Genomic DNA, 23111 nt, shown 5'->3' with positions numbered 1-23111 from the left:
GCGACAGTGTTCTTTCACATTTTATTTTTAAGTGAAGCTGGTTTTGTGAGAGAGTGTCTGAAAATGAAACCCATTTGAAACCACAGTTATGCGTTCCTGCACCGCTAAAACTTAATGGGTGGACTGCCATAAACCAAAATTTATGCAAAGATCTGTTTCTCTTGGGCTAGAGACTTCATATTACGCAGCGGCATCCCAGAATTATGTTTCCAACATAAGTCTCGTCCCATAAAACTAGGGGACAATAAGAGAGTTTCTTATAAACTTAAACCATGACCCCAGATTCTGTGATCTAGTCTGTCTGAGTAGAGCCCCCTGGGCTGCACAGACCCATTGATGCGAATGTGATTTGCATGTGTTGAGAGGTTAGGATTGCACTTGCACGTGCATCTTTAATACATGTCCATGTGAAATGATATAGCTTAACATTTGTGTTATTCAGACCTTTTAAAAATGCACCTGTACAATAAGGGCTTGGCCCGACATCCATTGCAGTCTGTCGCCAGGTCTACACAACAACGTTTTGCTGGCATAACTATGTCAGTTAGGAGTGTACAAAAAATCATAACCCTAACCAGCATAGCTATGTCAATATATTCAGTTTATACTGGCAAAAGATCTAAGCTGTGTCTCCATTAGGGAGGATAGCTACACCAGCAAAGCCTTTGTAATATAGACTAGACCTTAGACTCTCACTCGTTCTCACTTGAGAATCTGTAAGCCTGATAGTTCTCACTGGCAGCACAAATGCCGCAACAGTCTAACCAGTGGCACTGGAACCCTTTTAATAGTGCTGAAAGCCAGCCCCCTTACCCCTCTTTGCACCCCACCCCCCCACAGCTAGGGTCGGGAGCAGTGCTGTGTCTTCGGGAGGGGGGACCCGGACGGGGGCAAGGGGACAAAGACTGGGGGTGGGCACGGGGCTCGCAGCTAGGACCCCTTTGTGCGGGGCCAGTAGCAGAGCCCCAGCTGTGGGGCTAGCAGCTGGAAGGGGGGGGGGCAGGTGTGGGGCCCCGGGCACGGGACCAGTGGCCAAGGAGCAGGGCCAGTGCCCCAAGAGCAGAGCCCTGGGCGCGGGACTGAGAGTGGGACCCCGGACACAGGGCCAGTGGCTGGGGAGTGGGGCCTGCGGCCGGGACCCAAGCCGCTGGCCCCATGCAAAACCTGGGGGTGCTTCAGTACCCCTAGTTCCCATGCCTGTAAGTCTAACCCCTCTTCTCAGCAACAGCCGAGCGATGTAAAGAGGGCTCACATTTCAAAGACTTAGGCCTGGTCTACACTTAAAAATTAGATCGACCTAGCCATGTTGCTCAGGGCTGTGAAAAATTTTGCACCCTGAGTGCTGTAGTTAGGTCGACCTAACGCCCTGTGTAGACACAGATAGGTCAGTGGAATAGTCTTCCATCAACCTAGCTCTTGGAGAGGTGGATTAACTACCTCAACAGAAAACCCCCTTCCGTCCCTATAGGAAGCGTTTACACTATGGTGGTACGGCGGCACAGCTGCTGTGCTGTGTCTGTGCCACTGTAGTGTAAACTTACCCCGTTACTTTTACAAAATATATCACTCTCCATCTACTTTGGTGTACAATTACTATACATTCGGACTAATTTACACGTGTTTAAATAAATGAACAAAGAACATTTTGCAGCGCAGCATCCTTGATTGTTCTTTCATACCACTTATTCTCCTCTTTGCTTATTTGCAAAATTCATTAATCCACAGTGGTCTCCCAGTCATCAGCTGGAGCCCTAGGTTTTGTTTTGTTTTTAAAAGTACTGCATTCTTCTGCAGTAATAGCCCAGAGCACTCTTGTAAACAGCGGAGTTCTGGGAATTAGCAAGGTGCGCCTTACCCGTTGTCTGGCACCGTGTTCAGGGGATGATGGTTTGCACCCTCAGGAAATTTGCGGATGACACTAAGCTGGGGGGAGAGGTAGATACGCTGGAGCACTGGTGGGCAACCTGTGGCCCATGGGCCTCATGCATCCCGTCAGGATAATCTGCTGGAGGGCTGCTAGACCATTTGTTTACATTTGCATGGCCGCCTGCAGCTCCCAGTGGCCATGGTTCGCCGTTCCTCGCCAATGGGAGCTGCGGGATGTGGCAGCCAGGCCTGCGCTACGTCCTGCAGCTCCCACTGGCTGGGAATGGTGAACCGCAGCTACTGGGAGCTGCGAGCGGCCAGGCAAATGTAAACAAATGATCTGGCGGATTACCCTGATGGGCTGCAGGTTGCCCACCATTGTGCTGGAGGGTAGAGATAGGGTCCAGAGTGACCTAAACAAATTGGAGGATTGGGCTAAAAGAAATCTGATGAGGTTTAACAAGAACAAGTGCAGAGTCCTGCACTCTGGAAGAATCCCATGCAGGCTGGGGACCAACTGGCTAAGCAGCAGTTCTGTAGAAAAGGACCTGGGGATTACAGTGGACGAGAAGCTGGATATGAGTCAACAGTGTGCCCTTGTTGCCAAGAAGGCTAACGGCATAGTGGGCTGCATTAGTAGGAGCATTGCCAGCAGATCAAGGGACGTGATTATTCCCCTCTATTCAGCACTGGTGAGGCCACATCTGGAGTACTGTGTCCAGTTTTGGGCCCCCCACTACAGAAAGGATGTGGGCAAATTGGAGAGAATCCAGCGGAGGGCAACAAAAATGTTCAGGGGGCTGAGGCACACGACTTACAAGGAGAGGCTGAGGGAACTGGACTTATTTAGTCAGCAGAAGAGAAGAGTGAGGTGGGATTTGATAACAGCCTTCAACTACCTGAAGGGGGGTTCCAAAGAGGATGGAGTTAGACTGTTCTCAGTGGTGGCAGATCACAAGGCAAGAAGCAATGGTCTTAAGTTGCAATGCGGAAGGTCTAGGTTGGATATTAGGAAAAACTATTTCTCTAGGAGGGTGGTGAAGCACTGGAATGGTTTACTTCGGGAGGTGGTGGAATCTCCATTCTTAGAGGTTTTTAAGGTCTGGCTTGACAAAGCCCTGGCTGGGATGATTTAGTTGGGGTTGGTCCTGCTTTGAGCAGGGGATTGGACTAGATACCTCCTGAGGTCTCTTCCAACCCTAATCTTCTATGAGTCTGTGATTCTCCAAAATGTCCCCTCTCATGCTGTTAGTTTCTGTTGCATCTTACTGTGGTTTCAGCTTTCTTTATGTAAATCATTATTTCTTGATGGAGGTGGCACATTGGCCAGGCTCTATTAGTTAGAAATACCTCTTGTGTGGTTTTATACATTGCCTGCCACTAGACCCTATTTTAGAAGGCCAGGATTTACAAACGAAAATGCTCCTGGATACTGGTGTGGAAGTTTGCAGTAACAAGCTGTTAGATAAAGCTGGCCAATGCTGCTCTTTATCATTACTTTTTAGTAGAGTCTCATAATTGATAAGGCGCAAACTAAAGAAACACTTGTATCTTTTTGGGTGCCCTTGCTCACCTTGCCAGGACTAGTTCTCTTCTTAGCTCCTTGTTTTGCTCAAGTCGGACAAGCAGGCACCATAGCCCTTCATGGAGTGTCAGCCACATGGGTAGCCGCCGTACAAATACTTATTTGTTTGTCCTTTCCCGCCTCCCAGTCCCATCATTCTGGTTGCAACTCAACTGTCTCCTCCCGCTCACCAATACAATGGGCCTAGAAAGTACTATTTGGTATGAAATTTCAAGGAGTTGGGAGATGGGTCAGAACCAGGGTACCTGATCCAAACCCTCCTGAACTTTGAGGAAGTTTCGGTCCAACCTGCATGGCTTGGGCCCATTTCTGGTTGCCATGGCACCTTGAGAATGTTCCACCCGGTATGTTTCTTGAGCACCCCTGTTCTGTTCTGTGTGCCCTAATCAAAGGCCGAACGGTGATGTCCCCACTCGTGTTGTGAGCACTAACTCCCATGAATACATTGCAAGTCAGTGTTTACCTGTTTACCGGTGTGAGTAAGAAGTCCACAGTACAGCCCTTTTTTTTGGCTGAAAAGCCCCCTTTTTAAAAGAAATCACCTGTTTCCGCTAATGTGGTCTTGCCAGTGGTGCGGCTAGAGCGCAACTTTGCTAAAACAGTTTTAACAAATGAGCAATCGGGCTTCAGGACATCTCTACATAGCACTGTCCACACACACAGTATGCACTGATATAACTAACACACTGTCGACAGGAGAACGTTGCACTGGTATCACTTGAATCCTATATAGTTAGTTAAACCAGTGCAAAAGCCTGTGTGGAAGCTCTCCTTTCGGTATAAAGCCTGGTCTACATGCAGTTTTTGCACTGGTATTATTATTTTGGTTAGGGTATATGTGATTTTTTTCACTTATACTGGCACAACCCCTAGTGTAGATGCTGTGCCCTATACCGGTATGGTTTATTCCCCTTCCTGTGTGGGAATAAGCTATACTGGAATATGACTATATCTATGGGGGATTGTACTGTTTTAATCATACTTGTATACCTAAAACCAGGGGTGGGCAAACTTTTTGGCCCAAGGGCCACAGTGGGGAATAAAAATTGTATGGAGGGCCCATGAATGCTCACAAAATTGGGGTTGGGGTGTGGGCTCTTGGGTGGGGCTGAGAATGAGGAATTTGGGGTGTAGGAAGGTGCTCTGGGCTGTGACCAAGGGGTTCAGAGGGCAGAAGGGGTATCAGGGCTGGGGCAGGAGGTTGGGGTGTGGGGAGAGGCTCAGGGGTGTGGCCCCCAACCTAGCGCTCCCTGGAGCGGGGCCGAGACGCATGGTGCAGCCCTGGACCCAGCGTCCCGGCCGGAGCGGGGCCACACCACACAACTCAGCCCCTGACCCAGCGCCCCAGCTGGAGCGGGCCCAAGCCACGTGGTGTGAACCCCGACCCAGCGCCCCGGCCGGAGTGAGACCGAGCCGCGTGGTGCAGCTCAGGGGCCGTCTTAAAACGGCTCCGGCATGCGGGCCGTAGTTTGCCCACCCCTGCCTAAAACAGTATCACTTTTGTGTGTAGGCGAGGCCTAAAAATGGCTGCTTATGATTTAATTAAACTTGTTCCTGACTGACTTAAGCTAAACCAAAACCAGCCACTCTTAAACCGAAGTAAGTGTGTCCACACACAACCTTTCGCGCCTGTTCAATTACACTGGTTTAAATTCACACCTTTAAATTATAACGGTGCCATTTTCTTGTGAAGACAAGACCTTTACGTTGGTTTAGAAGCAGATTTAGTTAAATGGATGCAACCCACTTGTATGGATGCTCTTAAACTGATTTAAGAGTGCCTCATATTTATTTACCTCAGCTTTGTCTGCAGGGAAAGGTTGCCCCAGCATAATTTACAGTGTGAATTTGAGCCGATATTTAAATTGGTGCGAACCCTTGTGTAGAAGTTGTTTTTCGGTTTAAGGTCTTGTCTACACACACAACTATAACTAGGCTGGTATAATTAAAGTAATGCAGCACCGCAGGGTATGTCTACACTACAGACTTCTGCCTGCCTAGCTGTGTCAGTCGGCACTTGAAGGGGGGTGAACCTTGACCACCGTAACTGCGGCAACAAAGGCTGTTAGCGCTGACACAGTTACACTGGCAAAACTGCCCTTTTATCAGTAGAATTTATTTTTGTTGGGGGGCAGCGGTGAAATAAGTTATACTGGTAAAAGCGCAGCTTTGCCTGTGTAGCTGCATCCACACTCGGAGTGCTTGGCCGGTATAGTATATTGCATCGGTTCTCAAACTGTGGGTCGGGACCCCAAAGTGGGTCACCGCCCTGTTTCAATGGGGTCTCCAGGGCTGGCGTAAGACTTGCTGGGGGCCAAAACGAAGCCCGAGCCCCACCGCCCGGGGCCGAAGCCAAAGCCCGAGGGCTTCAGCCTTGTGTGGCGGGGCTTAGGTTACAGGCCCCCGTCCTGGGGCTGAAGCCCTTGGGCCTCGGCTTTGCTCTTGCCCTGGGTAGTGGTGTTCGGGCTTTAGCTCCCCTGCCCGGGGTGGCAGGGCTCAGGTGAGCTCAGGCTTCGGTCCCCCCTCCTGGGGTCGTGTAGCAATTTTTGTTGTCAGAAGGGGGTCATGGTGCAATGAAGTTTGACACCCCCTGGTCTATGGGTATAGCTCCACTGGTAAGTTGCTCCTAGTGTGGATATAGTTATGCTGGAATAAACATGTTTAGGGCAAGTCTACACTACCCCCCTGAATCGGCGGGTAGAAATCGATCTCTCGGGGATCGAATTATCGCGTCTCGTCGGGAGGCGCCAATCGATCCCCGAATCGACGCTTCTACTCCACCAGCGGAGGTAGGAGTAAGCGCCGTTGACGGGGGAGCCGCGGAGGTCGATTTGCCGCCATCCTCACAGCGGGGTAAGTCGGCTCCGATACGTCGGATTCAGCTACACTATTTGCGTCGCTGAATTTGTGTATCTTAAATCGACACGACACCCCCCCCCACCCCCCACGTAGTGAGGACGTAGCCTTATACGGGTCTAGCTATTCTCATATAGGAAGGGAAATAAGCTATACTGGTATAAGGGACCTTTAGACGGGTATAACTGCTATGGATTGTATACTGGTATGGCTTCATGCACCTTTATGCTTGTCCACAGTAGGGATGTACCAGTATAACTATGTCAGTAAAAAATCCCAGACCCCTAACTGACATGGTTCGACCGTACTAAAGCAGTATGTAGGTCCAGAGTAAGGGCTGGTCTACACTGACTACTTACGCTGGCATAGCTGCACGTCTCAGGGGTGGGAAAAATCCACGCCCCTGAGAGAAATAGCTCTGCTGACCAAGCCCCCCGGTGTAGACAGTGCTAGGCCAATGGAATTGGTCAGTCAGTCTAGCTACCACCTTTCGGGATTGTGGATTAACGACAGTGACAGGAGAACCCCTCCCGTCGCCGTAGTGAGTGTCTATAGTGACAGCTGCTGTACTGGCTTAAGTGTGTAGACCAGGAGTGGCCAACCTGTGACTCCGGAGCCGCACGCGGCTCTTCAGAAGTTAATATGCGGCTCCTTGTATAGGCACCGACTCCGGGGCTGGAGCTACAGGCGCCAACTTTCCAATGTGCCGGGGGGTGCTCACTGCTCAACCCCTGGCTCTACCCCAGGCCCTGCCCCCACTCCATCTCTTCCCCCGAGCCTGCCATGCCCTCGCTCTCCCCCCATCCCCACCAGAGCCTCCTGCACAGCGGATCATGGCAGGTGGGAGGGGTGGGGAGGGAGCGGGAGGCACTGATTGGTGGGGCTGCCGGGCAGGAGGTGCTGCAGGTTGGAGTGGGGGGAGCTGATGGGGGGCTGCTGATGTATTACTGTGGCTCTTTGGCAATGTACATTGGTAAATTCTGGCTCCTTCTCAGGCTCAGGTTGGCCACCCCTGGTGTAGACATACCCTAAAAGTGGCTTTTTTTTTTTATAATGTAGCTTAAGCCTGGTCCACATTTATCAGTTTTGCCAGCATTGTTTGGTGAGTTAGGGGCGTGGATTTGCCATCATAGCTGTTCTGGCCAAAGATCTATTGTAGACTCAGCGATATGGGGCAACAATTCTTTTTTGCTGGTATAGCTTATATTGTTCAGGGAGTTGGTATAAGCTATTACGGCAAAGCTTTTAAGTGGAGGTAAGACCTTAGTTGATTCCTTACTGATTTAAGGCACTTTTAAGCCAGTGGAAGAGTGTCCACATGAAGGGTTTGTGCCAATTTAAATGAATTAGTTTCTAAACCAATTTTGTTAAATCAGTACAGCTGTTGTTGATAAAGTCTAAGGCTTTGTCTACACTGGCATTTGCATCACTAAATTTTTTGTCGCTCAGGGGTGTGAGAAAACACCCCCCTGAACGACAAAAGTTTTAATGATGAAAAACGCCGGTGTGGCCAGTGCTTCGTTGGCGGGAACGGTGCTCCTGGCGCTGAAGCTACCGTCCCTCGTTGGAGGTGGTTTTATTTTGTTGCTGGGAGAACTCTCTCACGGTGATAAAGAGCGGCCACACAGTGCACCTGCGGCTGCAGCAGCACAGCCATGCCGTAGCAATGTGTGCAGTGTAGACATAACCTAAATCATCTTTGCTTTTAAAATAGATTTCAGTCCACGTATTTACTGGGAAGTATCCATCATGAGAACTGAAATACTAGCTCACTGATTCTGACAAAGACATCTTGTGATGCAGCCACCTTACTTACTTGACTTGTCGATTGACTCACTAATTTTGCAAAGTTCAGTAGCCTGTGTTGAGTTTCCCTATTGTCAGTGTGAATTAGTAAGTGCCTGTGCTTTTCAGCCTGGGTTTTCAAAGGAGTTTAAGGGCGTTAGAAGCCCAGCTATTGTAATGAGAATTGGGTGTGTCATTCACTTGGCCCCATTTGAAAACCCTAGCCTTAATATTAATGTGTGATTGGTTTGCGTGTGTTGGGTTAATTAAGTTAAAAAGCAAACAATCATCGTCATTAATATTTTTGCCTTACAGCAAATCCATTCTATTTCGTGATCTGAGACTTTATTTCGTTTTATTTTTGGAGCAAGAGAAGCAATTGCTGGCACAAAGAATGTGTTGGAGGGAAATCTTGGTGACGGGAGTTGCTTTCTGTTGAATCAACACAGTAGTTATGTTGTGTCTTATGAAATGCTTCTGAGCAAGTCGGCATGTAGTTCTGTCTCTGCGTTTGGAACTTTGTCTTAATTATCAGTGTTCGCATTGAGCTGAACCTTGGGATGAGGTTCAGTTCAGGGCCGTGTGTCTGACTCTCCTGAAGGCATTAGGAATTCTTATGTGTAACCAGATGATACAAATCAGTATTACCCAGAATTATGTGTTTCCCATATCAGATGTATATGGGGCGATGATCTTCCAATTAGCCAGTAAAATATTGGACCCCATTTTTTTTGCATTGCCTCTGTATGTACTGTGCTGACTAGCACGCCTTTTAAAACTACTCTGCCTTTAAAAAAAAAAAAAATTAAGAAGGGATATGTTGTTGCATATATCCTCTTAAAAACGAATCCAGATGGAAGTTGAATGTGGTTGTGTCTACAAGCACAATCTGGAAATACTTCAAACTTTCCCTAATTGATATCTGTTTATAGGGACCTACACTGGTATCGTATTTATTGTTTAAAAGCCCTTCCACAGATTGCCTCAATATTGTGGGAAGAATTATCGCGCAAATGGCGATCTGAGCTTCTGCAATTTCTTCAGATGACAAATAACGATCCTGTTTCTAAAATGAGCCATACAGCATCATCTAGATTCTTATATGGCTCCTAGTACTGCAGTATTTGACAGCTCACAAACATTAATGATTTTCGCCGTGTGTCATGGGAAGGACTGTCGTGCCCATTTTACAGAAGAGAAATGGAGGCACAGAGAGAGAGAGACTGATTTGCCCAAGGTCACGTGGTGTGTCAAGGCCAACAGCACCAGGAATCGCCCCCAGTCTCAGGAGTTCCAGACCAGTGCTTTCACTGCTTAGCTCTCCTTTGCTGTAGCAGTGGTAGTGCTGCTCGGAGTTGTTCTGTACAGTGTTGAATTGTTCTCGGTGTGTTTTTTTCTTTTTCAAAAAGCTTTCTGTCCAGTAACTTTTCTCTTTGGAAGTGGGAGGGTGGGAAAGGAAACAATTATGACAAACGCTGCTAACTGTAGCGGAAAGACTGTACATAATTTCCTAACATAAAATCCGACTGAATCAAGGCGAGTGTGTGGTTCTCTTTCTAAACGTGCATTGAGCACAATACTCAGATTGAAAAGGGGAAGAACCGGCTGCTTTTTCTGCGCTTTTACATTTTAGTTTAACAATGCAGATCACATTCTTGAAAAGGAAAAAAACCTGCTACGGTGGAAACATATGATAATCCCACTAGGAGTTCTGAACCTTGTGTTCTGCTTTCTGGATGGACACAAATGCTCCTATTATGTGTGTGTCATCTGGGCTTTGTGCTAATGCCACCGTATTTTTATTTAAAGCAGAAATCTGGTTTTCTTGCCTGAAATTGGAAAGTCTGTTTCCAGGAGATCGCTACTGGAGGATGAATGTTTAATAATGTTCATTATTGGCATTGCGCAGAATGGCCGAGGCAGTTTCCACATGGAAAGGAAGGTAGAGTCCAGGCCTTTAGAGATCCTGCTTTAAAGAGTGATAGTTTAGGAATGGGACAACCTATGGGACATGGTGTGGCCTAATGGCTAGGGCAGGGGTGGCCAACCTGAGCCGGAGAAGGAGCCAGAATTTACCAATGTACATTGCCAAAGAGCCACAGTAATAGGTCAGCAGCCCCCCATTAGCTCCTCCTAGCGCCTCCTGCCCACTGGCAGCTCCGCCAATCAGTGCCCTCCCCTCCCCTCCTGATCAGCTGTTTCCTAGCGTGCAGGAGGCTGGGGGGGGGAGAAGGGTAGAAGGGGAGGAGCGAGGGCACGGCAGGCTCAGGGGAGGGGGTGGGAAGGGGTAGAATGGGGGATAGGACCTGTGGCAGTGAGCACCCCCCGGCACACTGGAAAGTTGGCGCCTGTAGCTCCAGCCCCGGAGTCGGTGCCTATGCAAGGAGCCGCATATTAATTTCTGAAGAGCCGCATGTGGCTTCGGAGCCACAGATTGGCCACCCCTGGGCTAGGGGCACTGGTGTGGAAATCAGGAGACCTAGGTGCCAGTCCTGATTCTGCTAGTGACCTTGCGCAAGTTTTCCTTCAAGTTCTTGAGGGCAGGGACTCTGGCTCTGCATGTGTATGGTCCTCTGATGTTGGCTGGAGTCTCTAGGTTTTCCCATAACACTAATAATAAGCAGAGGTGTCAAGGTGGTACATGGCCTGGTCTTGGCAAAGGTTAGTTTTAGATGTTTTACCTGTCAGTATGAGTCAGCTGGATTCCCTGGTGGGGCTTTGGGAGGGATTTGAAAACGGGGAGGTAGGAGGCCTTGCCGATGGGCTCAGAGATGGCATTTCATGGGCGTGGAAGAACATTTAGCGTGAAGCTGTCAAACGGCGTGCGAAGCTGGCATCGCTGGTGCGGCTGATAGCGGGGGAAGGTGATGGGAAATGTGATGCACTGAAATGAGCCTGGACTCTCCTCCTATAGCCCTACACCTGGAGTTTCACTGTCTGCTCGTTTGTCAGGGAAATTATTAAAGAATGGACCCGCCATCCCATATTATTAATTATTATTTGTCTTGCCATAGCACTGAGGTTCCCAGTCTGTACGGACACAGAACAAAAAGATAGGGTGTGTCCCCAAAGCACTTACAGGCTGAGTAACAAATCAAGTACCTCTTGTGCTGCCACTCCTCTGTGGGGGAAAAAAAATTCAAAAAGTCCCGGCCTTACCCACCTCTATACCCCTCCTTCCAGCTCACCTCTTCTGCCATGGCCTGAAACCACTGCCTGGTGAGCTAAATGGTACTCACTGAAATCCTAACCCTAACCTGCCCTCCCATCTCATACCTGTAATTTAAAGGAATACAGCAGCTGTGTTCAGGCCGCTGGTGATGAATTTAATAACAACGTCAATTACGTGTTACAAGTCCCTTAAATAGGAAGGTAACTTACTGTCTCCTTTGCCATATCTACCCTCTTTTCTCTTCCTATCCTAGATCATGGTGTGTCCTTTCTTCCCCTTTTCTCAGTGTTTGTCCCGTTTCCTTTTTCTTTCTTCCCCTTCCTTGCAGTGTCTCTCTCCCTCCTTGCCCGTATATGCCCCCTTTTCTCCAGTTTGTTCCGCTCTATCACCGACACTTGTTTCTGATTCCCAGCCCAGTCTGTTCCCTCTGGAGCCAGTGGGAAGATTCACAGCGATTTCCCAGGAAGTCAGATCAGGCACCTGCACTGAAATGGTCTATAGCTCTGGACTGCTCTGCTCCCTCTGCCCTTCCAGAAAAAGAACCGAGTGGTTCCAGGTCCCCCTCTTCTCTTATCCTCCCCCTGGGGAAGGAGCCTGCCGCTCCGGGACGCTCTGTTCCCATGTCCACCGTTGAGCCTGCTGTCACCCTGAGCAAATGAGATTTTCAAACTCTGCTCTGTGAGTGGCTGCGGTATCGTCTAGTGGCTGGAGCAGGGGACGGGCAAGCTGGATCCCAGAAGATCGATGGCCTTTTAATCATCATGTTGCTTGGATCTGATCTACTGTCATTAGAGCTGCAGCGATGGGCCCGGGAGTGCTTGGAATTAATACCACTCCTGAAATACCTCTAAGATCAAACCTGGCTGCATCTTTCTGTCCAGAATTTCCATTCCAAAATCCTTGGCGTTTAGCCTGCTGGTTAGTTTGTCTCCATCTCTGTTAATAGAGAGCTTAGCATAGACGGGGAGTGGCCCGAGCTGTTTGAAAAATATGAACAAGAAAAAAACGAAATAGGGTAAGTGGTTCCACTGCAGTGTGTGTGTGTGTGTGTGTGTGTGTATATTTTAAAATATAACCTTCACATTGTTACCCCTTCTTCTGCCTCCAGTCTCCCTTTCCAGCACCTGTTTGCCAAGGGGTAGCATGTGTCGGGCCTCGCTGGTCAGCTACCCAGCAGAACAGAAATCAGCTGCAGCTTTATTTGCACACGTACTCCAGTCTTGAAATGAAATGGTCAAACGGCGTGCAGGGCAATCCCTTCTTTCAAGAAGCTCAGCCCAGTGCCAACGCCCGGTTCCCAGGGAGCAACTCTTCCTCAAGAACTGACTCCAGTTAGGAGTCCCAGGGCTGGTCCACACTAAGCCCCCAGTTCGAACTAAGATACGCAACTTCAGCTACGTGAATAACGTAGCTGAAGTCGAAGTATCTTAGTTTGAACTTAAAGGTACTTACCGCGGGTCCAGACGCAGCAGGCAGGCTCCCCCGTCGACTCCGCCTACTCTCGCGGAGCAGGATTACCCGCGTCGACGAGCACTTCCAGGATCGATTTATCGCGTCTAGACAAGACACGATAAATCGATCCCAGAAGATCGATTGCTTGCCGCCGAACCAGCGAGTAAGTATAGACGTACCCCCAGACAGAGAGCAGATTCTTCTGCTGCTCATTTAAGCGCCTTGTTTCCCGAAGCCTCTTCATTAAAACCGTGAGGAACCCCCCAAAACTAACAGCAACACAGCATGTCTTTCCGAGAGTCAAAACTGGCTCACAGTGGGTGACAGCACCACCTGGTGACGCGTCGCCTGCCCTAACGAAAAGTTTGGAGATTATTTCTGTTGTTCCCAGTATGACCGCTTTTAAAAGCCGCAGGTCTCCGTGCAGGAAGTTCTTTACAGAAGGTGCATGGCGCACGACTGAATGTTTGCAAGAACGGGGTATCTAAGAAACTGAGCTCTGAAGGGGGGTGGTAAGGCGTATCGCAACATTAAATCACCACCAGGAATAAAGGCTTCAGTCCATATTTATCTGGTAGACCCTCTGTTCATTAGAGGTGGCCAAAAAACTGTTCTAAACGCTGCCAACATGTACGCAGTCACAATTTCCAATACTGACTAGTAACCTTGGGTGCCTGTTTGAGGCATCCTTACAAGGCCTGATTTTTTTCAGCATGTGCTGAGCATGTGTCCTCTGCAAATCAGACCCCTGCTAGGTGTCTCAAGTTGGGTGTCCAAAAATGAAGCTCCTGGAAATTGCCGGTTGCTTTTGAAAATCTTGGCCATCTGTATTACCTAAGGGACCCCCTGGCTCCTTCGGAGGAAACACCTGCTCATATATTCTCCAGCGAGAGACCAATGGGGCAAAATCCTTCGAAATAATCAAGTGAGTATTAAACACCCAAGTCGAAAGCCAAGTAACTGCTTTAATCTCCCCGCGCTCTTTTCTTTCCTCTCTCGCGCAGAGGTGAGCTAAGGGCAGAGTTGTGACCATAACTCGGAATCTCCGACTTTAGCTGGAGTTATTCTGATTAACAAATAAATCCGTGGCATTTGGAGTTAATGATCTGGGAAACAATGACAACAACGGAGGCCAGTGGGGACTTTCAGATCATGGGGATCTGCAGTGTAATGAAGTGGCATCCTAAACAGGGCCAGCTCTTCCATTTAGGCAACCTAGGCGGTCGCCTAGGGCACGAGGATTTGGGGGGGGGCGGCAATTTGGTGGCGGGGGGTCCTTCCGCGCTCCAGGTCTTCGGCGGCAATTCTGCGGCGGGTCCTTCACTCGCTCCGGGGACCCGCCGCCGAAGTGCCCCGAAGACCGGGAGCGCGGAAGGACACCCCCCGCTGCAGAATTGACGACGACGACCGGGAGCGGGTAAGGACCCCCGCCTAGGGCGCCAAAAACCCTGGCGCCGCTCCTGATCCTAACGCAAAATCCTGGTTTCCTGTCATGATGCCAGCTGCAAAGACCCCCCCACACACACACACTTTCCCTCCCAAGTTTTAAGGGGAGGCTTAAGGTTTGTGTCGCATTATCTGGTAAGTGCCAACTTCGAGCGACTGGCCATCTCCAAGTCCTGTTTGCGAATTGTACCCCCCTTGCATTTGCAGCACAGCTCCCAACTCCCATGTGTCACAAGCAGCTGAAGGCTGCCCAGAAGCTGTTTGACAGGCTCTGGAGGGCAGGAGGCGGGGAAGGGTTTCTGTAAGTCCCTTTTTTATTTTCTCCGGAGCCCCTAAGGGAGGGGCTGTCGGATACACGATCTCCAGCTTACCCCCCTCCCCCGCCCCAAAGATTTATGTTCTCATTTCTGGGTGGGTTGGTACTCTTCCTTTTTCTCAGCTCTGTCAAAGTAACTGTGGAGTTGGTGAGCTCGGACGTGAATAGAAAGCACCTCCCCTTTCAGTTTGCAATAAGGACGAGCTTTAAGAAAACCCACCCGCCCTTGCTCCACACAGAGCAGCAGTCTGTTCAGTGTTCCACGTTGCCAAAGGAAGTGGCAGAACTGTTAGCCAAAGCAGCAGGCTTACTGGGACGATGCGCGTTTCACGGGGCTTTATAGTCTATTCTCAAACAGGCTCCCCCAGTCGGTGGGCTCCATCAGTGGGGTGAGATGTTCTCCTCGGGATGGAGGGAATTATTAACCTGATTTCTCCAGGCCAACTGTCGCTCCGGCGACTGACCCATGCACGCCACGCAAAGCTAAAAAAGAAAAGAAAAATCCTCTAAGCCCGGCTGTGTGTCTGATGACTAGGCTGGCTGAGTGAGGAGCCAAAACCCACAGCCGGGATGGATTCCGCGGTGGGGAAGGCTGCAGCGCATTTAAGCGGAACAGTCTGTGACTCAGTGGAAGCAGAGATTTCTCTGCGAGTTTGGGCTCAGGTTTTGTTTTGAATGTTTTGGTAAAACTGGGAGCAATTTCCTACAAAGGACAGAGCAACCCTGGGCCTTATGTTTAGTGGTGCAGGGGTCAGATTTAAAGTGGCGATGTCAGTAATTGCAGATAAGCATCCAAAAACTGCATGAGCCATTTTTATTGTTACTCAGAATTACAGAGCTGGGGACTATACAGGGGAAAAGAGATGATTTAAAATGGAAAAATATTGCTCAGGGGCTAATATGAGTCTCAGTTTAGGCCCTGATCAGCAAGGCACTTACACACACATGCACAAAGTTAAACTCATGCTTAAGTCTGTCTCTATGCAGTAAATCATTTAAGTACATGCTAAGCTCTTTCTTAGATGGTAAGCTCTTTTGGGGCAGTGACGGCTGTTCTGTTCAGCGTCTGTACAGCATTTAGCACCATGGTCCATGACTGAGGTGCCTGCATGCTACTGCTATACAAATAATTGATGGCTGATGTCAGCGAGACTTAAGCATGTGCTCAATTGCTCTGCTGAATTGGGGCTTTACAATCGGAGCCACATGCCGCGTAATTTCACTCTGTAAGCTCTTAGGAGCCGGGACAGTCTTTGGTCTGTGTTTGCACCGTGCCTAGCACAATGGGATCCTGGCCCATAACTAGGGCTGTAGCCACTACGGTAATGCAAAGAGTAAATAATAATACAGGGTTTGCGGCAAACCTCTGCCCGGGTTAAAAATTTCGCCCCGTGTGCATCAACATACACTGCAGTCAAAGCTGTGTACCTGCTCCATTGCTTTTGGCACGTGATTCTCATCAGCGAAATATCAGGAGGTTCGTCAGACACGTTCTGGTCTCTCAGGGCCTGTACGCACTACCACTTATGTCGGTATAATTTATGTCGCTCACGGGTCTGAATAAGCCACGCCCCCGAAGTGATGTAAGGCAGTGCTTCTCAAAGTGGTGGTCCGCGGACCGGTGCCAGTCCGCGAGCCATCGGCTGCCAGTGCGCGACGAGTTTCCTCATAAGAGCGTCAAATAGGATAATAATATGGCACCGGTCCCTGGCACATTGGGAAAAAAAAAATTGCCGGTCCCCCACATCAGATAGCTTGAGAAGCACTGATGTAAGGTACACCGACCTACACGCCAGTGGGGACAGCGCTCTGTCGGTGGGAGAGCTTCTCGTGGGGGTGGAGTTATGCCAGTGGGAGAGCCAAAGGGAAGGGGGACCCCTAATCGCACTCACCCCCTTTGCTGCTCCCATGAATCCCACCTCCACACTCTCTTTGCCTGTTGTTGTTAGGCTTTAGCACTTCTATTGCAGTAGCACCCAGAGGCCCCAGCCAAGATCAGGGCCCCCCTGGGCTGGGTGTTGTGCACGCATCTAATAAATGACCAGACTTCGCCCCAAACTAAAGACTGCAAACAAGCTAAGCTTCCCCTGCCTTTGTCTTCATGCTGCCCCCTCTGGAATCCCCTCTTCATCCCTGCTTGCCAGCTACTAACCCTCCCTGTTCCAAATTCCTCAAAGCTGCTACCCCACTGCTTGCTTGTCATTTAAAGATGGGGGCAAGAGACGTAAAAAAGAGAGGAAAAGCTAAATCAAAGCAACCCCTGTGGCAAACAAATAGGAAGCTATTCAGGCAAGGCTTCAAGGAAGGGGCAGTGAGGGAGAGCTCAACTCCCCCTCCTCTACTCAAAGCACGGGAAGGGTTTCTCCTCTTTCTGGCGTCGGAGAGTGAGAACAGAATTCCTGCTCCTGTTTCAATCTGCTTTAAACCCGGTGTGTGACTGAACTTTCCTCTAGGTGTCCTGGTGTGTTTCACAGGGCAGGGACCATGTCTTTTGTATACTGTCTTCCAAGCGTAATTAGGTCTCATGACCCTTGCGAATTGTGACATCTGGCCTTACCCTGTCTGCTTGTCTGTCTGCCCTTTGCTTGTGAGCTCCTCAGAGCAGGGACCATCCTTAAGCATTTGGAAAGTGCCTAGCACATAGTGGGTGCTACTATACATGGAAAATAATGTCCAGTCTCCCTGGATGGCAGGGAATAGGACTGTGTGGTGTATTGAGGACTGTGTTGGAATTAGAAGCTATCACTTGGAGAGGGTGTGGTGGGGTGGCGGTCTTAGTCCTGCTTGCAGGCTCGGGGACTCTATAAGAAAGCATGCAGCCACAGAGTCAGTTCTGGAAAGAGCCAGCTTAAAGCAAAGTGAGGTGAATTGTGCCTGGTTGCCTTAGGGAGCAGCCTGTTTTCTCTCTCTCTGGTTTTAGGTTTTTGTGTGTTATCGTTCTGAATTATAAGAAATAAAGTAGTGTTACATTGCAGCCTTCCAGCAAGAGTATTTGTTTTTATCTAATTTCTCAGTGTGTGTGCTGAAAGCATAACAGACTATTGCAGTTCTTTCTTTCCCAAGTGAATAAAGTAGGCTGTCTCTCTGTATAAATGCTCTGACAGATCTGTGACCCATTGAATGGTGAAACACATGTACAAATAAATACTATTTTGAGTGTGTGTGTGGGGGAAATGTTGGCAAATGTTGGGGTTGCTGGGCTCTAGCCTGTGATAGGGCTGGATTAGGACTGGGCTGAGATAAAAAGAGATAAAAACTCACGTGAACTGAGTAGCCAGCATCCTCTTGTGTTTCTATACATAATAAATCATACAGCAAAACTCCCAGGCCCAGCTAGAGGGAGAAGTTCTCTCTCAGCTCTGACACACTCTGAGTGCTTTCATTCACATGATGAATCAGCTGGCAAATACACATTAAAGCCTTCTGTATGCTAATAATGACTATTTCCAGTGTTGTTGCTTTAACAGTATGAAAAACACAGAAATAGGCACATTTTAACTAGATCTGGTCTCAAGCGGCAAGATCGAGGATTTGAATGATCACACACATTCAGCAGCATTGGTGTGCAGAGTTTTGGTTTAGAGCCATCTTTAATTGTAGCCAATGGGATTGCAGTATGCAAATAAATTAGGTCAATTGTAGGAGGACTGGCTGAGTTGCCTCTGATGTCACAGTCCCACCTCCTGTTCTCCCTAATGTGCTTAACTTTCTTGATATTTAAACTAAAGTTTTAAAAGATCCTTTCTGGTTTATGTAATTAAGTTTTACTTAATTACTGTTCATATTACGGTGCTGCCGAGAGGCCCTAACTAAGATCAGCACCCCACTGTGCTAGGTGCAGTAGAAACACACATGTTCAAAGATTAGAAAGCCACAAGTGACCCCTGTGATCACCTAGTCTGACCTTCTTTATAATACAGGCCATGGAACTTCCCTGAATTAATTCTTGTTTGCACTGGAGCGTATCTTTTAGAAAAAGCATAATAAGAAATAGCTCCTGTCCCAAAGAGTTTCAATCTAATTAGACAAGACTGACAAAATAAGGCAGAAAGGTGGTGGTATTATCTCCATTGTACAGATGAGGAGATGAAGCACAGAGAAATTCAATGACTCTCCCGAGACCACGTAGAAAGTTGACCCCCTATCTCCTGGATGCCAGTCCAGTGCCTTAAAAAAAGAACATCTCTTCAAGTTAGAATGTTATGAAAACAGGACGAGAAGATGCAGGGAAGTTCTAACAAAAACGGGATTTTTGTTGTTGAAGATCTTGCGTTTATCCTCAATAATTTAAAAACACAATAGAAGGCAATCTTGAGATGTGGTACATAGAGTTAAAAAAAGTGACCGATGCCCTGCAGTTAAGGTTGCCTCAAAACATTAGTTCCCAAATTTTCTTGTTTTTAATTTCAGTCTTTGAAGGGGATTCAGCTCATTCACCAAAACACTGAAATAAACATTAGATTCAAAGGATGTACCCCAAGGGCTGCAGTCAGGGTTATATGTGCTGCTTAGATGACATATGGCTCTTAGTCGGTGGGTGTCTGAAATCTGCACAGAGTCCCAGTTCAGAGCTGGGGTTGAGGGAGATAAAAGGGAGAGGGAATCATTATGACATTTAATTTTTTTAAAAATTCCTGTTGGATTTGTTATTTTTTTCTTGAAATTCAAAATTTTGAAATATTTTGTCAAACAGGGAAAACTGTTGTGAAAATGTTTTTCCTGTTTGTATTTCAAACTTTGAAATGCTGAATTAAGTCCACTTTGTGAAGTTTGAAAAACGTTGACCAGATCACACCAGTCTCGCTGTTTTTCCAGTCGCCCCACCCACCTGGGGCTCCCATCCAGTCTCTGTCTGCCAATGACACTCGACAAAAACAAAACCCTCTTAGCTGGAGGGTTTCACTGTGCAAAGGGGACACAGTTGGGGGACAGCATTACCTTATGTGAGGGTTGAGGGGAACAGTGCTGTAGAGAATGGCCCCACACCTACCTTTCCTTGCCCCATGGAGCTTGAACCCCATGGATTCCATCATGTGAGAGAAAAGGGGATGGATCTTCCCATTGCAGGCCCTTCAGTTTGTGGAAGCAGAGCTGATGATAGGGTTTATTATATCTTCTTAGGGTGTAAGAGAATTTTTACATCCTGTGAATAGATGCTGGTTTGATTCATACTTGGACTCCTGTTTTCTATGTACACATCGTAGGTAGGCTCCCATGTTTTACACACATGTGCGCACACCAGACATGGATTTCTTTGGGATTAAACACTTTTCTGCACAAAACCCTTTTTGAAATAGGAGCCCCTCCTGGGCACAGACAAGCTTGGCCCTGATTGGTTCTGCGCATTCTATTTTGGAGCCCAAAGCGGTGTCTGATTGGCCGAGTTGCCTCTTATGTCACTATCCCATTGCCATCACAAAATACTTTCACTTTGTTCTCTTGGTTACAGCGAGGTTCATGGAATGCTCTCTTTCTATGTAAGCTCGTGCCTTGGCTCCTTGCGTACAGCTGGGAATATTTATATTTAATCATTCCTCTCTTTTATGTAGATGCATGTTTCTATGCACAATCTATTTTTGTAAAACTCCCCTAAATTAAATAAGTGTTCAGTGTTTACTGCCATCTAATCAGCTACTCAAAAGGTAGGTTGAAGTTCTACACTTAGTCTTGATTTTCAGCTATGATGGTTAAAAACACATTAAATGAGAATTTTGTCTAGGATGTTTCTTTGCACTGTCTCCCTCTTCGCATGTCACTGCTGTTGCTGTATTTCCCTCTTTTGTGACTGGGTTTTCACCACATAGACTAGAAACATATGTCAGCGAGAGTATTTGTGTACTTGTCTGAATGTGTTTTAAATATTTTGCCATTAGAAAGAGTGCGTGGTCTCTTTACTGTGAAAAAATGTTGCTGCGGTTCTGATGTGGGTTGAACTCTCGAATGTTTATGGAAGATGACAAAACAAAGCTGTTTACCGTGTGGTATCCAAGACATAATGACGCTAGAGAGTTTGTCATCCAGGAGCGTGCTAGAGAAAACCTGGACCCAAAGTAATGGAATTTTGTGTGTACTCATATTTCAGATGTGCTATTAAAAGACGGAACAGAACCATCTCTATCTGTCTGTTCCAGGGGCTGACAAACTCTTCGATTGTTACTTGAATTGCAGGAGCACTGCATGGGAAATTGAGTGCACATTGTAGTCAGCCTAGTAAGAGATGGACCGAGCCCTAAAGAACTTCATGGTCTGGAGCACATCTAAATAGAGAGATTATCTCTGGGGCCGTCTTCCTTTAGCAATTAATCTGACCACCTCCCCTTCCAGTCAAGATTCAGTTCTCAACGATGCGATGTACCTAGGACAATTGCAGCAAATGTTTGAGTATGGCACAACTGGCCCCTCCTCTTTGTTTCCACCTACTTCTGTACAGTCCAGCTTCTTCTTTGCAATGAATAGCTGAGATGCTGGTAGAAGCCGATGGAACAAGGAGCCAGAACCAACATCATGAGACCAGCCAGTTTGCCGTAGATCACTAGCAAGTGCTCTGCAGTCCATGGGTTTGGGAACTGCTGATCTAATCTATGCGTCTAGGTTTTTGTACCATGCCCATCATTATGGTATCTGAGCTTGACAGCAAATGCAGTGGATCAGGTAGGGTGACCAGACAGCAAGTGTGAAAAATCAGGACGGGGGGTGGGGGGTAATAGGAGCCTATATAAGAAAAAGACCCACAAATCGGGACTGTCCCTATAAATTTGGGACATCTGGTCACCCTAGGATCAGATGAAGGGGTTGGATTTAGCCATGTCTAGGTGTGTATTGTTTTTGAACATGTGTGTTTCAATTAAATGTCTGTATTGACACTCCACCTCTTCCTCCTCTCTCTCCTGGTCTAGGTTGCATGGTTGGGCCCTGGAAATGGGATGTCAGTCCCATTCAGGGAGCATAAAGGAAGACAGAGAATCTCCTAGTTGCCGCTGCAACAGTAAGTGAGACCCAGAGGTAGGAAAATGTCAACTGTCACATCAGCGATACAGGCTCCCCAGGGCCCTGTCAATCCGCCCCCCCCAGAAGTCACCAATCCCAACAAGCCCGGACGGAAGACCAACCAGTTGCAGTACATGCAAAATGTTGTGGTGAAGACCTTGTGGAAGCATCAGTTTGCTTGGCCCTTCTACCAACCCGTCGATGCAATTAAATTGAATTTACCAGTAAGTATTCTTTCCTTTGCTTTGTGTCCTCTGCCAGGAGAGCTCTGCTTTAGCGATGTGCAATTTCTGCTCATGTAAAGTGAAATGTTGTTAGGTTCCGTCTGATTCCCCAACTCCCCAGAGTGGCCAGGCTGAGCACTGACCCCTGCATAGCGAAACGAGTGGGGGCAGTCATTCGTTTCCCAGTACCCTGAATATGAGACCACCTTTCACAGACCTGACTTCTTCGTAACTAGTAGAAGTTACGTTAACTCTGACCCATTATTAGATGGATTTTTTTTTTTTGGGTTCTGTTTATTAAGAAGCTCCTCAGGCCTTTGCTATTTTTGAGTTTTTGTTGTAGATTAGAATGTTACCTTAATAGCGTCTGACCTATGCTTAAAGAAAGAGCATAAGGACTGCATTTTGGAATTATGCAATGGGTTTTCCAAGAGCAGCAGATGTCCCTGAAATCTTTGGGTAGGTCTACACTTACCTCCGGGTCCGGCGGTAAGCAATCGATCTTCTGGGATCGATCCCGGAAGTGCTCGCTGTCGACGCCGGTACTCCAGCTCGGCGAGAGGAGTACGCAGCATCGACGGGGGAGCCTGCCTGCCGCGTCTGGACCCGTGGTAAGTTCGAACTAAGGTACTTCGAATTCAGCTATGTTATTAACGTAGCTGAATTTGCGTACCTTAGTTCGAAGTGGGGGGTTAGTGTGGACCAGGCCTTTGGGTCAGGAATAGGAGCTGGAACACTCAAGAACTGAAATAGTGTTTTCACTTAATGTCAGACTCTCTTAACTTTGGCCTGGTCTGCACTAGAAAGGTTTACTGGCATTGCTGTGTTGGTTAGGAGTGTGAAAAAAATCATGCTCCCAATCAACCTAGCTGTGCTGGCAAAAGCCCTAGTAGATGCAGTTATAAGTGGGGGAAAAAAAAGTCCTTTTGCCAGCTTATCCTGTTCGGGGAGCTGGTTTAAGCTATACCAGTAAAAAACATTCTTTTGCTGGCATAAGCTGCCTCTCCATGGGGCAGTATAACTATACCAGTAAGCCCGTTTAAATGCAGACAAGGCCTTTGTCTCATAAAGAAATGCTACACAAAGCTGTTTTTTAAAAGAAACCTCTGAACATCTTAGTTCCTGCTGAATCTCTTACGGTCTGCACACATTCACCTGACGGCAAAGACAGTTTCCCTATTAACAGTTAGCATGAACTTGCCTCCCCAGATCTCCGCTCTAGGAGTCAGCACCAAGCCAGCCACTGCTGGAACCTTTCAAGGAAATTGGTGCTAACTCCACCTTGCTTGCTCAGACTATGATCATAGCAGCGGAGGGACTGTGCATCTGATTTCCAGAGGTTCTGAGCACCTTGGCTTCCGCTTTGACCTACCTGCCCACCTCATTAGTTGCAGAGCAAAAGGGTTTATTTAGGGTTAATTT

At 47.9% G+C, this 23111-nt stretch overlaps 1 protein-coding gene across 2 annotated transcripts in view; it reads left to right on the top strand.

Moving 5' to 3' along the window:
- The window catches only part of BRD3 (bromodomain containing 3), a 51866-nt gene that overhangs the window by 2959 nt on the left and 25796 nt on the right, over positions 1–23111 (top strand). For both annotated transcript variants that reach the window (XM_034793605.1, XM_034793604.1), the window contains exon 2: positions 21375–21689. In XM_034793605.1, coding sequence (XP_034649496.1) covers positions 21489–21689 — 201 coding nt within the window. In that variant the 5' untranslated portion in view covers positions 21375–21488. The remainder of the gene's footprint in view (positions 1–21374; positions 21690–23111) is intronic.

This window comes from Trachemys scripta, chromosome 17 (assembly GCF_013100865.1).
Source record: "Trachemys scripta elegans isolate TJP31775 chromosome 17, CAS_Tse_1.0, whole genome shotgun sequence".
In the NCBI taxonomy this organism is placed as follows: Eukaryota; Metazoa; Chordata; order Testudines; family Emydidae; genus Trachemys; species Trachemys scripta.
The sequence above is the reverse complement of the archived record's forward strand: the minus strand, read 5'-3'. Positions and strand labels throughout refer to the sequence as shown.